General features: G+C 44.3%; 1 protein-coding gene across 2 annotated transcripts in view; it reads right to left on the reverse strand.

Moving 5' to 3' along the window:
- The window catches only part of GAK (cyclin G associated kinase), an 83,619-nt gene that overhangs the window by 22,486 nt on the left and 47,185 nt on the right, over positions 1–13,948 (reverse strand). For both annotated transcript variants that reach the window (XM_066614196.1, XM_066614195.1), the window contains exons 13-21: positions 13,672–13,820; positions 11,330–11,452; positions 10,421–10,554; positions 9,160–9,354; positions 8,410–8,527; positions 7,565–7,644; positions 7,098–7,291; positions 6,340–6,495; positions 4,954–5,436 (exon numbers count right to left, since the gene is read on the reverse strand). In XM_066614196.1, coding sequence (XP_066470293.1) covers positions 4,954–5,436; positions 6,340–6,495; positions 7,098–7,291; positions 7,565–7,644; positions 8,410–8,527; positions 9,160–9,354; positions 10,421–10,554; positions 11,330–11,452; positions 13,672–13,820 — 1,632 coding nt within the window. The remainder of the gene's footprint in view (positions 1–4,953; positions 5,437–6,339; positions 6,496–7,097; positions 7,292–7,564; positions 7,645–8,409; positions 8,528–9,159; positions 9,355–10,420; positions 10,555–11,329; positions 11,453–13,671; positions 13,821–13,948) is intronic.

The following is a 13,948-nucleotide window of genomic DNA, read 5'->3' on the forward strand; positions in this document are numbered from 1 at the left end:
TAACAGCAATATCAAAGCCATACTGTACCAGTCTGAACAGAAGGCATGGTCAATTTTTCAGAAAGTTGAACAAAAGGTTGAGAGAACAAATGAAGGATGCAGAGAGGCAGCCTCCGGCTGGAATGCTTTTCACGGACCACTGTCAAGCAGTAGCTAATTGAAGCTGCTCAGGAAACAGTATTTATACCCGGCAGGGAGAGGCACGCAACGGTCAGCAGGGAGCCTGGCTGACACTCTACCTTGCAATGGCTTGCACTGGGGCAAAATCCTTAAAGAGTCAAGAGCCTGTTCAACCACTCACACTCTCAGAAGTTAAGACACAGTAGAGCCAATTTACAACAGCACTGCAGCAAGGAAAGTTATCAATTTCAGGAAGACAGAGGTAAACAGAGGGAGATTTATTGCCACTGCAGGTTTTCATCACATAACTGTAGAATGTAATAATGAACAAAGTTCTCAGAAGCAGCCGAGGCTCCCTATTTGCATTCGCTCAAAACAATTGCAGCACTGTTGCTATCATGCAACAACGTTATTTTTAAAGCACAAGGGCAACATGCTCTCCAAATGTACCTTTTGTCCTGCTACAGAATTGGGGTTGGCTTTCACCAACTCTGCCATGTTTTAACAGCAACATCAATACTAAAAAGACATTTCCATTCACTAGAAGGCATATTCCTTGGCTTAGAAAACACATGGGCCTCTATAACAGAATGCACCATATAATAGTCCTACCTGAAGGTCAATACTCGGAACTTGAATTTTTTTTTTCTGGCTTTACTGAATGCGCAACCTCTAGGCATTTATCCAATCAGATTCTTACTACTGTTACAATGAATCATTCAGGGTCTAGCTCAATAACCAAATGGTAGGTCAGGACCACCCAGGGTTCAAGGAGCTTTTTTGCAAGCATCTACCAGGCTTCTGACATAGTCCTGAGTATCCCCAAGCAGTCGGTGGGTATTCCTTCCAGCTCAGGACAGATGAGCTTCAAACAATCACTCAATTTAGTCTTCTTAGCAAAAAGTGCGTTTTCAATTTTACAATAACTTTATACTAAGCTTGGAGAAGCTCTGCCACAAAATTCTGTTGCACATCTGTCAGCCTGAGCCATCTACACAAATGAGAAGCAGTAAAACTACACCCCACATATTAAAAGTCTATCATGTTAATCTGATCCAAGATGACAGTATGCTCACATCCAAGTTAAAGGAAAAACTAGAACAAAATTTCTTCTCATACTGGCCTCCTACTAAACAAACTTAGGGCGCAACCCTAACTGCACCTTATGCTGGCCCAAGTCCCTTGGGCCAGCACAGGAGCGTCACAAATGTGCTGTAAAGCATGTTTGCACCTCCGTTGGAGGAAGCCGCGTCAGCGTATTTAGATGTGCCGGTGCGTGGAGGCTTCCTTGCTGCTGCTTGTGTTGGCGCGCCCGCGCCGACACAACCAGCAACAGTAGGCATGGGGGGCAGGGAGGAAGCGGGAGGGGGCGTTTCTGGGTGGGGGGAGGGCGGGCAATGGGTGGCCCCGGGGGCGGGCGCTTGGGGAGCCGGGGGCAGGGCTGGGACCCGGCCTTTATGCCAGATCCCAACTCCTGTCCCCGCAGAGAACGGGGTGGCTTCAAGTCGCTCCGCTCTCCTCGGACTTGTGCTACCTCCAGAGGTGGCGCAGGTCCGAGGAGACCCATTGGGGCCAGCGGACCTTACCCAGGAGTAAGGGGAAGAGCTTCCCCTTGCCTCTGGTTGACTCGCTGCCGCCAACGAACCTGCGTTGGATGCAGTGCAAGCCTCCTTGCTTGCCTGCTCCAGTGCAGGTTTGGATTGCGCCCTTAGGAGCTAATCCTAAAGTGGCCCAGCACCTGCGCTGGGTGCTTTAAATGTGCCGTAAAGCACATGTATGGCACCGTCAGAATACGGAGTGCCAGTGCTGGGCCAGCACCAGTCAGATGCTGGACCCAGCGCCTGCAGGAGGTCGCACCACAGCCAGGGGTAAGGATGATCACTGGGTGGGTATGCGGCCTCTGGAGGGCAGGGGGAGGAACCGGGGCAGGAGGGGGGCAGAACTGGCGGAGCTCTGGTCCATGGTATCCTGTACTCTGTGTTGGGCTGGTAGCTGGAGCAGACTTCCAGTTGCTTCCTGGCGCTGGTTGGATACAGCAATAGCCGCTTTGGCACTGCTGCTCCAGCAGCTGGTGGGAAGCTTAGGATTGCTCAGGGCCAGTCAGGCTATGAAGCAAACAATGTGGCTCATGTCATTGGCAGGTGGTGAGCAGGAGAACTGGCAGATTCAGGTGACCTTTCACTTTGAGTCTGCTGCCACATCCCTCCTGCAGACTGAGCCACCTCCTGCTCACCTTTAGCAAGCAGGAAGCTGATAATCCACTTCCCTTCCACTCATCCCACTCCTTCCCTATCCCTTTAAAACTTAAAGGAATCACATGAGGAAAGCAAGAGGTAAGTCAGTAGGGGAATAGACCGCCATTGCCAGTGATCCCCCCCCCAAAAAAAACACACGAGGAACAGTGATCAGCTTCACTCACCCTGCTCCTTCCTCATGCAATCTCTTTAAACAAGGGGACTGCATGAGGAAGGACCAATTTAAGGGGGTAGAGGAAACAGTCACTTACCTGGCTCTTTTTTGCAGTCCCTTTAAAATAATCAGACAGTATGGTGCACGTTGGGAGTTCCTAGCATGATCAGAACTTCCCGTTTTGACTAATATGATCACACGGGAAGAAACATGTTAAGTAAAGGTGGTTTTGTTTTTTGCTTCACTTTTGCCAGCAGCAGATCCAGTGTCAGGCACTAGATCCATTTCAGTCATCCCTGCACTTACTTCACTTTAGTGCTACTTAGACACTGCTGCTCCTTGCAGAAGTTAACAATGTGGCTTATGTCATTATTAGCCCCATTCCATCCTTTTGTGCTCACGTACACTGGAAAAAGATCAAAAGCCAGCCAAAACCACTAGCAGTTAAGCCTTTCTCCAAGATTACAATCAAAAGGATATTCTTGCCACCGATTTCTACACAGGTAGACAGAGCTCATAGGTTCATAGCACAGGACCGTCCTCACAATACTGTTAATAATAATAATAATGGCAACTCAGCTGGAACCAGATGTTTCACCCCAAAGTTTAGAATTATTTTGGTACATGTTTGAAAAAGAGACCTGCCAAAAGCAGTAGTACTGAGCATTGCAGCTGCGGCCCTGAAAGAAGTTACATGGGATCATGCCCCAAGAGACAAAAACCAATCAGTAACATTAGGGAAGTTTAGGGATCACATGTATCCTTCGCCTTCCATGACTATAACTATACAAAGCAACAGTGGAACCAGACTGCTTTGTATCAGTCCAAATATACTATCTCCCTATTCCTGCTATTTGCCACCTCTTCTTTCCAGGATGGGACAGATCCGAAATGCAGATTTGTTTTACACTAGGGCTTGGTTTGAATATTACTTTCTGCCCTGATAAAGGGGCAGGAAGAAGGCCTTGGACTCCTTCTCTGTGATTTACTGCCTTAACCTGCTTTCCTGAATATAAAATCTGATTAGACCATGGGAAGTAGTGCTGAATAAACAAGCAATTTCCCAGTATAATTCAAAAATGCACATTGCCATGTAAGCAAGGGCCAGAAATTTATTTAGTGCATTATGCACCACTCTTCAGTTTATCAACACCCAGTGCAGACCACAAAACAAGAATATAAGTTGAACACTAAAACTTTAAAGGTTCAAAGCACAAGGCAACACAGCAGATAAAACCCAAAAAAAGAAAATAAGACAATAAAACAATCTGACAGGAAAGCTATGCAGAGAAAATATCTGCCTGGTACTAACGAGACATAGTATTTGGCAGCATGGGGGCTTCTTCTGAGGCAGCATTCCCTATACGAGCCACCTCAACAGAGAAAGTCCTCACCCCTCTTACTACCTACTTAACCAGAGGGCTGCGGCACTTGGATGAGGGCCTGTATAGTAACACAATGTAGCAATTACACATATCAATCTTTCAAGGCTTTCCAACTAGCTGCTAATAAATGTGTTCATGTTGCTTTACAGCTCTTTGTTTTGTTCACAAGATGGAGGAACAGGAACCCAAAACACAGGCTGGGGCTGACAACTATTCCACAGTCTCCCCTACCAAGACACTCTCCATTTTCTTTAACTGCTAACTCATTTGCTGTTTTGCTATAACCATGAAGGCCTGATATACACCAATTAAAAAACAACGAATGAAAATGGAAGATTGCCATTCAGACACAAAATCATGACATACCCCAAGTGCCCAAAGGGGCACAAAAATTCCCAGGAGCACAGTAGATCTAAACACAGAAAGAAATGGGAGGACAGTTGGCAACAGAAATGAAGGCCTAGAACAAACTCTCTCCCTGAGAGTTTGGAAGCCAAGTCTTTGCGAGGGCAGGGGGTAGCAATGTGACTGGGACAATTGAGCTGCTGCTGGGGAGGTAAGGGTTTTGTTTAACTTACCTGGGGGTCGCTATGACTCTCCAAAAGGTATGGGGAGCATGGAACCCCCTCTGCAGCCCTCTTGGCAGCTTCAAGATGCTTTAAAGGGGAAAAAAAACTCACTTCCCATTTCAAAACGAAAACAAAGTGGTTTTTTTTTTTGCTTTTCACAGGACTTGGAAGCCTCCGGGGGGTTTGCAGAGAGGGTTGCATGCTCCCCAGCTCCTTTGGAGAGCCATAGCAACCCCCAGGTAAATTAAACAAAACCATTCCCTCCCCAGAAGTAGAGTGATTATACTGATCATGTTTCTGACATCACTGTGGCCCTGCCCTTTAAGGAGGCAGCTACAGAGCTTCCCTGGCTGGGGCATCGCAATGCCCCAGTTTGGGAACCTCTGTCCTAGATAAATGGAAAGAGAAGCTGTTGTTCCACTTGGTTTTTATATCAGAATGTCAAAGAGAGAAAAGACCCCATTACACACCTGTGGAAGAGGAAGCTACAGCAGAAGGAGAAGCACTCCGAGTATTTGCTGAGGGCTGAGGCTGGCCACTGAAAAAGAATTCTGTGCCTCCTCCCAAAAGGTCTGCAGTAGAATCTTCTGAAGTCTCTGGTGCACCACCCACAAAGAGATCGTTCAACAAGTCTGCATTGCTTGAGGAACTCTTCATCTCTGAAGGAGGATGGAGCAATTCTGGTGGAGCTTCTGAATCCAGTCCGAGCAAATCAACACTGTCTTCCACAGAAATCTCTTCAGGTTGAGCGACTGGAGTTTGAAAGTCAGCTTCAAAAAGCTGCTCACCATCTTTTTCCAGCGTTTTTCTCTCTCGTTCATCAACGGGTCTACCTTCACTGGGAAATTTAGCATATTCTTCATCTGAAGCCTCACTTTCATCCCTTTCCTCAGTTAGATCAGGAGTGTCTTGGGAAAAATGACCCTCGAGTGCAGCTTCAGGATTTTTGCCCTCTGTTTAGCAGAAATAACACTGTTAGACATTCTTGCAACAAGTCTACTTTAGTAATTCTGGTCAGCAGCTAGCTTTATCAATGGGTCATTTTGATAAAGGAGAATGGGGTGAAGGACCAAAGTTCTGATTTCCACTTGTCTGCTGTCATCCTGTTGCCACTGGCCCAGTTCCCTCAGAAACGAGACGCCATTCCAAGAGCCTGGACGCAACTGAGAGAAGATGTTTTGGAAATCCTTATACCCAGAAAGCAAGCGAACTGCACGTAACGGTTTTGTTCTCGCACAGCAGAGGAAGTAAAGAGAAAGTCTACTTATTTAGATTTCAGAGTGACAGTTTGCTACCAACAGTCTTGCAGAGACCTCCTGCAAAACTTCACAGAGGAAAGAATGGAGGGGCTGAGCGACTGCCATTTCAGAAACACTGCACCTGCACAGTGGTCACAACGAAGAGACAAAAATGTCCACAAAGCAGGGCTGTGTGGAGGCTGACATGCTGAAGGAATGGGTCATGCTCCATTGTTTTGCAGGGCTGGGGCAGCTTGAAGGATTCTTAACTGTGACTGGGATAGGTAAGCAAGGCATAGCCAGAAAAGTGTAAGCTATGCAAACATAGGCTGCCACCATCAGGTCACCCCTAAATCCCCTGCACCATGACAGCATCCTTAGGCTCTTACTTGATGTTGGGTCAAAGATAGCACTGCTAATGACAGCTTTTCTTGGCACACAGTTTGATTGCAGAGTGAAGGATTTTTAGGTTTTTGAGGTACTGAGTGCATATAGCCCTGTTCATAAGTGGTTCTGAAATGCCATAGGGATGACTATTCTAACAAAATGAATGAAGGCCAGCACCATACAACAGAAAGTGTAAAGGCAACACAGCATTTGCTAGTGGGTTTCCTTTACCTTGCCAATCCAGCGTGTGGAAGAAGTTTGCCTCTGTATCACTGCTCTGAGGAGAGTCTGCCTCCATAGGGCCCCCCTCAGGAGATGGTTCTGACTTGGATGCTTCAGCTTCATACTGGGCAGTTGACCCTGGCTGTCTGGGCAGCTCAGGCTTACCTATCAGAGAAAGAATTCAGAGTGAGCAAGCCTTCTCTCTTGCAGGAGCCAGTAACTTCTTCCCAGACATTTGTGCTCATGATTAAGACCACAATGAAATGAAAGCTGCTGAAGCCATCAAACACACCCACAGACATACCCCCAGAGCTTGACAACCTAGCAGGAATCAACAGGGGAAGAACTTTAGGGAATTCATGATTATGAGCAAATTCCCCAACAAGATACAGCAGGCTAGAAACCCAATGCCGATACACCAGAAAATACAAGAGCGAAATGGACCTTCCTCGTATGCTGTATTGAAACTATTTGTCTAAACCAGCCTCTACTACCCAGATGTATATAATTTGCTACAATTCCTGTTTTTTATACCCTTATACCTTCAGCAGTCACTTGTTTGATAATATTTTGATGCAAGAAGTACTTCTCTCTCATTATGCAATTGTTATTTTTCTATGTTTAGGTGTAAGGTGTGTGTGGCTTTTAAAAAAAAAGTTTTCATCTTTCACAATCAACCTGCGTCTTGAAAAACTGTCCAGAATTGTGTTTTGGAAATTTTTTCTTTTAAAAATACACCACAAACTCATGCAGGCACACACACTTACCAAATTTGGTTAAAATCTCTTGCTGTTCTTCCCGACTGGAGAAAAGGATTTTGGGATTCAGGCCTTTGATGTTCAAGTTATCCCATGGGGCTCGCTCAGTGCTGGGTCTATCTCGAGGCTCCACTTCAACTTCTAGATTCACTTGGAACAAGTCAGGGTATTTCTCTTGAATATCACATGCATCCAGATCATACCTGCAGTAACATTTTTTAAAAGAAAGATTAAAACAGCACAGATCTTTAAAAAAATTATATACACATATAGATAAAGCACAATCCTTTGATAAGTTTCTTTGTGTAATACCCACTTGAAGAGAACATGAACTGCAATACGACTTGCTCAGAAAACTTCCTTGTAGGTTGTGCCATTCAACAGTAAGTATTTACCTAACTCGCAGCAAAATTCCTAGCATTAAGAAGCATAAACCAAAACTGGGGAAGGTGTTCCCAAATAGCTAGCCAACATACTTCGCAAACTTCACAGTGGTGGCATTCCGGGGTACAAATCCGGTGTGAAACTGGATCTGGAACATCTTCATTGAAGCCATCTTGTGAAGGAATAAAAAAAATGGATCATTGAATAGCCCAAGCAGCAATGCACTCTGTCTGATTAGCACTCATCCTTCCAAAGCTTAGCGCTTTGTCACTATCATTCTCTGACTTCTGGTATTATGGCAAGCAACTTTGACCAGGGAAGTTTTTTATATCATAGCAATTTAAAGTTACTAGAATTTGGAGGCTATTCTCCTGTCACGCCTTTCAAATTCACCGCAGGCACTCGCCTACCCCACAGATAAGTTGAGGGCAAGTTTTGAGTCAACAATCATGGAATTTTCTATGACCCTCAGATAAGTCAGGAGTTAAACTTAGGGGGGTGTCTGACTATAGTTTTGGCTGATTTTACCTGAGGCCAGATCCTGAAAAATAAACCTACCACTAATTGTTACCTAAGAACTGTAGTCTCTAATTTATTAAAAACACAGTAAAAGTACTGTTGCTTGAGAAACTTGGTGCCTGCCTGCCTGCCACTTGAGAAAGGAAACTGTTCAGAGTGGAAAGGCTCTGTTCTCTGATTGACCCGGAGATCAGGCAAAGTGAGAATTGGAGCTTAATTACTTGGCAAAAATTTCACATACTATACGTGAGTATCTACAGTAGGTTTCAGATGGTCACTCTTGTCCAACCACATGGTCAAATGCACTACGTGAAACCAGAATCAAATACCATTGCAGGTATGTGTACAGCCCAATGAACATCTCCCTCCCACGAAATTCCAGAAAACAAAGGACAGAGTTCCATAGTCTTCATCTTACCTTGGCTTGGAGTCTGCCACCTATAGTGGACCTAGCATGATAGATCACAATGAGGACATCTCCTTGGACTGTAATGCCTAGTGGAATTACTGCTTTGCCATCTTCAATTTTAAAATCCCTAAGCGGGGAAAAAAATGCAATCGTATATTAGTGTTCAATAGCAACCACCATTCATAAACTTTATGCCTATTCGTTCGTTTGAATTCTACAACTTCCAAGGACCCAGGGCCAGTGCTATTTAGGCCAACTAGGCAGCCGTCTAGGGCACAAACCTCAGAGGAGGTGCAGTACTGACCTTTAAGGGGCATAGTTTTATACAATTAGTGTTTTTTTAACCCATGCAAGAAGTGCAACTGACAATTTACATTTTTTTTTAAGGTAAATACCACAACAGTGCTATGGAATATAATTATAAAGTCTTATTAAATGTTTCTATTTCAGTTCACCTTGCCTAGAGCACAAAATAGAACAACATCAGCCCTGCAACCACCCACATGCCAATTTAGAAGTTCCAGAGTTTTGCCTTTTCATAGCTGAACTGTGAAAAATCTTACAGATACAAGAAGTGACCTTAAAAAAGTCAGATCCTGGAACAATATAGACTTTCTTTTGTAATGACTATACATGGAGTGGTAGTTACTTTGTGGAAAGAGTGTTTCTAGGACTGAGGATGGACAGTGGATGAAAGGAATGGCTAATTTGGGGGAGTGGAAGCCTTAATCCTTGCAGCCTTTTGTAGTTTCTGCTTACTTCATTTTATCATACTCTTGTGAGGTAGTAGTTACTCTTTCATCCCCGACATAAACTTCACAGAAAGGTCTACAACCGTTGCGCTGCTTGCTAAACAGAGGGACTGGAGTCATGTTGATGGATTTCACAAGTATCGGCTTGCTGTGAGGAATAATAGGCTCTTCTGCCATCATGTCACACATGTATTCTATATATCTGTGAAAACAAAGAATGCCACAAAATATGTACAGCCCTGAAGCATATTATATTTTTGGTTGCTGTATGTGCTGCCGAGTCAATCTTACACAGCCTTGCAAGGCAATCCACAGAAGTTGCTAGACCACAACTTATCTAACCATAAATCTATAGGCACATAGCTTACCTGAAGGGAAAAGAAATACAAAAACCACAAAACACATTTCCAATTTACAAAAGATACCTTGCATGGTCCCTGGGAGATGTTTGATTGACAAAAGCAAGTGACTATCTACAAGGATGGATTATGCAATAGTTTCTATGGTGGGTATAGTTAAGCTTATAGTAAGAAATTAACATTTTTTGTTTTAAAAAAATTGCTTTATACATGCAACTTGCTATTTGCCTATGGCTTAGCAGCCACTATTCTAGATGAGTAACAGATTCATGCACCTGCTCTCTCAGGTCACCCACAAGCAACTACGCAGTTATGTGTTTCCATAAACTCGGCAGACTGAACTCTCCAGTGCAGTGGGGAATTTCAGTCATGCCAGCTGGCTCCCATCCTTGCAGCGTCCTGCACAGTTAGTGTAACACTTGAATGTTAGGCAGGGGATGAAAGGAAGCATGTTGAAATTACAATTTTGAAATGCTGCTGCTACATCACCAGCGGACTGCGAGGGGTTAGAGGGGACAGCAGATTCAGGGTGCCTTTCGCCCCAAACCTGCCTCCACCACCTCCCTTCCATAAACCAAGAATGATCTGCTTTACGCTGGAGTGAGTGCGCACTTGAACACGAAGCAGAGAGTTCCCCTATTTACAGTACTTTGCACCTCGCGCACTGCCTTGAAACCCGGAAGTGTGGTTTCACCGGAAATCCTGCACTTTCAGATTACAAGGCAGTGTGTGAGCAGCATGGTAAACCTTTTGGTTTGTTGGGGTTTTTTTCTGACTCAGAGACAGTGGACCTGAACTGGCATTTCAGGTCGTGTTGCCCCTACCTCAGTCTCTCACTTCTACAGAGTATATTCACTTTTATCAAAGAGAAGACAGTTTCAAGGAATAAGACTAGTGCAGATACTATACCTTTTATGCGACGGCCAAATTCCTGGGGGACATCGTTTCATGCTAAACATATAAACAGCAGCTTCAGCAGTAGTAAACAGACGGCAAAAACATAGAAATGAACAAACAACAACAGCTGATGCTGCTTTTCCGTCCTACAAAAACAAAAACACAAAGCCTTGAAGTAGACCCAAAATCCAACAAAACAATGCAAGATGTATTTGCTAGGTATTCTTTTGATAAATGTTGGCAAAACATCTCAACTATTGATAGGAAATGGCATTAACTGCACAACTGCCAGCTTTTGAATGAAATAAAATCAAAAGTCAGAAATTCAGCACTGAATCCATGCGCTGGATAAGGGCATATCATCCAGTGAACTCAGACGTAGAAAGAAAGAATTATGTGAGCAGAATGAAGAATAAGGGCCTGTCCACTTTCTCTGTTGACTTATGTCTCAGTCTTTTTCCCCCCAAGACTAAATAGCTCCAAACCTTATTTCTTTCTGCACCTTTCCCAGATCTCTATATGCTTTTGGGGATGGGGGTGACTAACATTGTGCAGTGCCCCAAATGAGGGTGCACCATAGATCTGTAAAAGTTTACTGCAAGTTTTATTTTTCATCCACTTAATATAGATGGGCTCCTGTATTCGCGGATCAGGTACCCGCAGTTTCACTTATAAGTGGATAGGTGGATCTGGGGGGAATCCCCCACTCCTTCATTACAAGTCACTTTGTTTTACTGTAGTAACGCTTGCAGTGCAGGTGCTTCTTGCTTAACTGAAAAACTGAATGTGCAGGCAACCAGCCTGCACGCTGCATGCTACCGAGCAACTAAGAGGGAGCAGGACAGTTGACTGGATCAGCATTTCTTTCAGTCAGGAAGGTACTGCCAGCCTTGCCTTAATTCAAATACAATTGCTACTTACAAGGCAATGTACTATGCAAACATTCTTTGGATCCTGTTTCAGCCATATATGCATATTCTTGCAAATGCTATAAAGGTTTTGAAGACTTGGTGCACGTCTTGGTGGCCAGCCACATTCAGAAACCTGTAAGAGAGAGAGAGAGAGAGAGAGAGAGAGAGAGAGAGAGAGAGAGAGAGAATGTATATGGACCAGGTGAAAAGAAATTGTAAGTGTTCCTAGTGTTGAACTCAGAGAGTTACACACCAACAGGAACATAGCAGTTGTTTCAAACACATTCCCTACTTGCAATGCAACTGAACATGGATCTCATAAATCAGCTTCATACTTGAGCTCCATGATTAGCGAAATTACACTGCTGCAACTTCTCTTAAGTAATGGTTCATCCAAAAGGTACTAGCAATCATGAGACAATGTACATACATCATGGGGGCAGCACCATCCACTTGTTTAAAGCCCACTGAATCAATAACGTAAGCTATCACTCCTCAAAAGACAGGCAACATTGTACGGACATTAGTTCTACTGGTACATAACCATTCCTGCACAGGTTTCCAGAAAGGGAAAGGGAGACCTACGGCCCAATCCTATCCAACTTTCCAGCACTGATAAAGCAATACCAACAGCTTGTATGCTGCATCCTGCAGTGGGTGTAAAGGAATGTTTGTTCCATTACCTCAGGGCTGCACTGCAGCAACACCAACACTGGAAAGTTGAATAGGATTGGGGCCCTAGACAGAATGCTTTAGTTGGAAGTCTGAACCTTCTACTATAAAGGGTCCAGCAGCTTACTGGGACTACTTGGCCTGTCATCAGTCAGATATTTTAAAGAACAACAAATTTAATAGACCACTTGGATGAGACCAAAGGATCTTCTCGTGGCCCAGTATGCCATCTGCAGAGTGTTCAGCTGAAATTCACAAGCAGGGCACACACTTATTTCTGTATGTCCCCAGCATCTAGTATTCTCTAGCAGACTTTTTTTTTTTTAAACCTACCAAGGCCAAGAGATATGACCCAAACAGGTCTAATCCCCGTTTAAAGTGATTTAACCCAGTGATCTTCAAGTTGTCAAGAGCCACCTTAAATCCCAACCTGCAACAGGAAATCCAGCATCAAGAGCCTAGCTGGTCAGCCAGCAGATGGGTGGAAGAACAGACACATTGCCTCAATTCCTGAACTTTACTTGTTCAGTGGCAGCCAATCACTATCCGTAACTTTCTGCCCCTTCTTATATTTTAGGTCAATTGGAATGGAGGGGTGCAAAGAGTGGCACAGCAACAATGTGCACTAAACTTTGAAAAACAGGACAAGGTAGCAACAGGGAAGTGCAGATGTGAGACTGACAGCCCAATCCTATCACCCACTGCTCCACAGCACGCAGCTGTGCTGCGTCCTGGGCAGGGGGGAGAAGAGATTAGATGGCCAGCAAAAGTTAACTTTTTTAATTTACCTCCTGGTCATCCACCTGATGACCTATGGATCTCTTTGGAATCACACAAGCTGCTCTGCTGGAGCAAGTTCAAGAAGAGGAAGGGGCAGAGCAGGCTGAAAAACCGGGGATAGGATCTGGCATGCACCTTTGCCACCAAAATCCACCCCATTCAGCCCATTCCACACCCTAAACCTCCCCCCTGAACTACCCACAAAACAATCCACCACTTTACCTAGAATGGAGGCGATTTTGGTGAATGCACAGAGCTACTGGCTGGCTCCATGTGTTACAGTGGTGCAACATCTGCGCCATCACAGGGCTTTTTATGACCGTGGACTGATAGAGCAGCAGTTGCAAATGGCCCATAGGACTGGGGCATCAGTGAATCCACTGAAGATTTGAGGGTTTGGCCAAGTTAACCCCTCCAAAGCCAAGTCTCTGCTGGGATTCATCTCATCTAGGATCCTTAGTATAGTGTTCAAAATATGCAGGGTCTCAAAACAAAATGGCAATAGCAGTCACTGACACAATTCACCTGACATTTTTCACAGCCCACCTACTGAAGACCTGTGATCTAGCCTAATTGCCATTACCATATCTTGGTACAGTGGTGAATTTTATAATTCTGTATCTCTTATTCAATGGAGGGTTACCCAAGAACTAAGGCCAGTCTCAGAACATCCATCAAGGAAGGTTAGATACCACTAATCCATACTGCATACCATCTAGTGTCCACAAGCTCAACGATGGCCCTTGCAGAAGAAAGCCAAATAAGAAGAGCAGAAGATATAACAATTCCTTCCATCCCATTTCTACATCCTAGGAGCTTTCTTACAATTTCATACCAACCAAGAATCCATCAGGCTTACAAATTATCTAAGTGAGAAACAAGCAGTAATAGTTTACAAACCCTATTGTGAAATCTTGAGGGTCTGTATGTTCTTGAAGAAAGATTGTAAACAGCATAGCGTCCAGGATGTTTTGAGTCCAAGAACAACCGTACATCTTCTATGTTATTTTTTATGGCCGACTCAACACCTTCTGCGGGAAAGGACATCACTAGGAGGGAAAATGGACAAGGTTCAGGTTTGTGTCCCATAGAGACAGATAAAAAGGCAGATTAATAAAGGTGATCTCTTGCTAATTGGGTAAAATGCACTTTTTCAAGTGAGTGCGCCTCTTATTTA

This window comes from Tiliqua scincoides, chromosome 2, assembly GCF_035046505.1.
Source record: "Tiliqua scincoides isolate rTilSci1 chromosome 2, rTilSci1.hap2, whole genome shotgun sequence".
In the NCBI taxonomy this organism is placed as follows: domain Eukaryota; kingdom Metazoa; phylum Chordata; class Lepidosauria; order Squamata; family Scincidae; genus Tiliqua; species Tiliqua scincoides.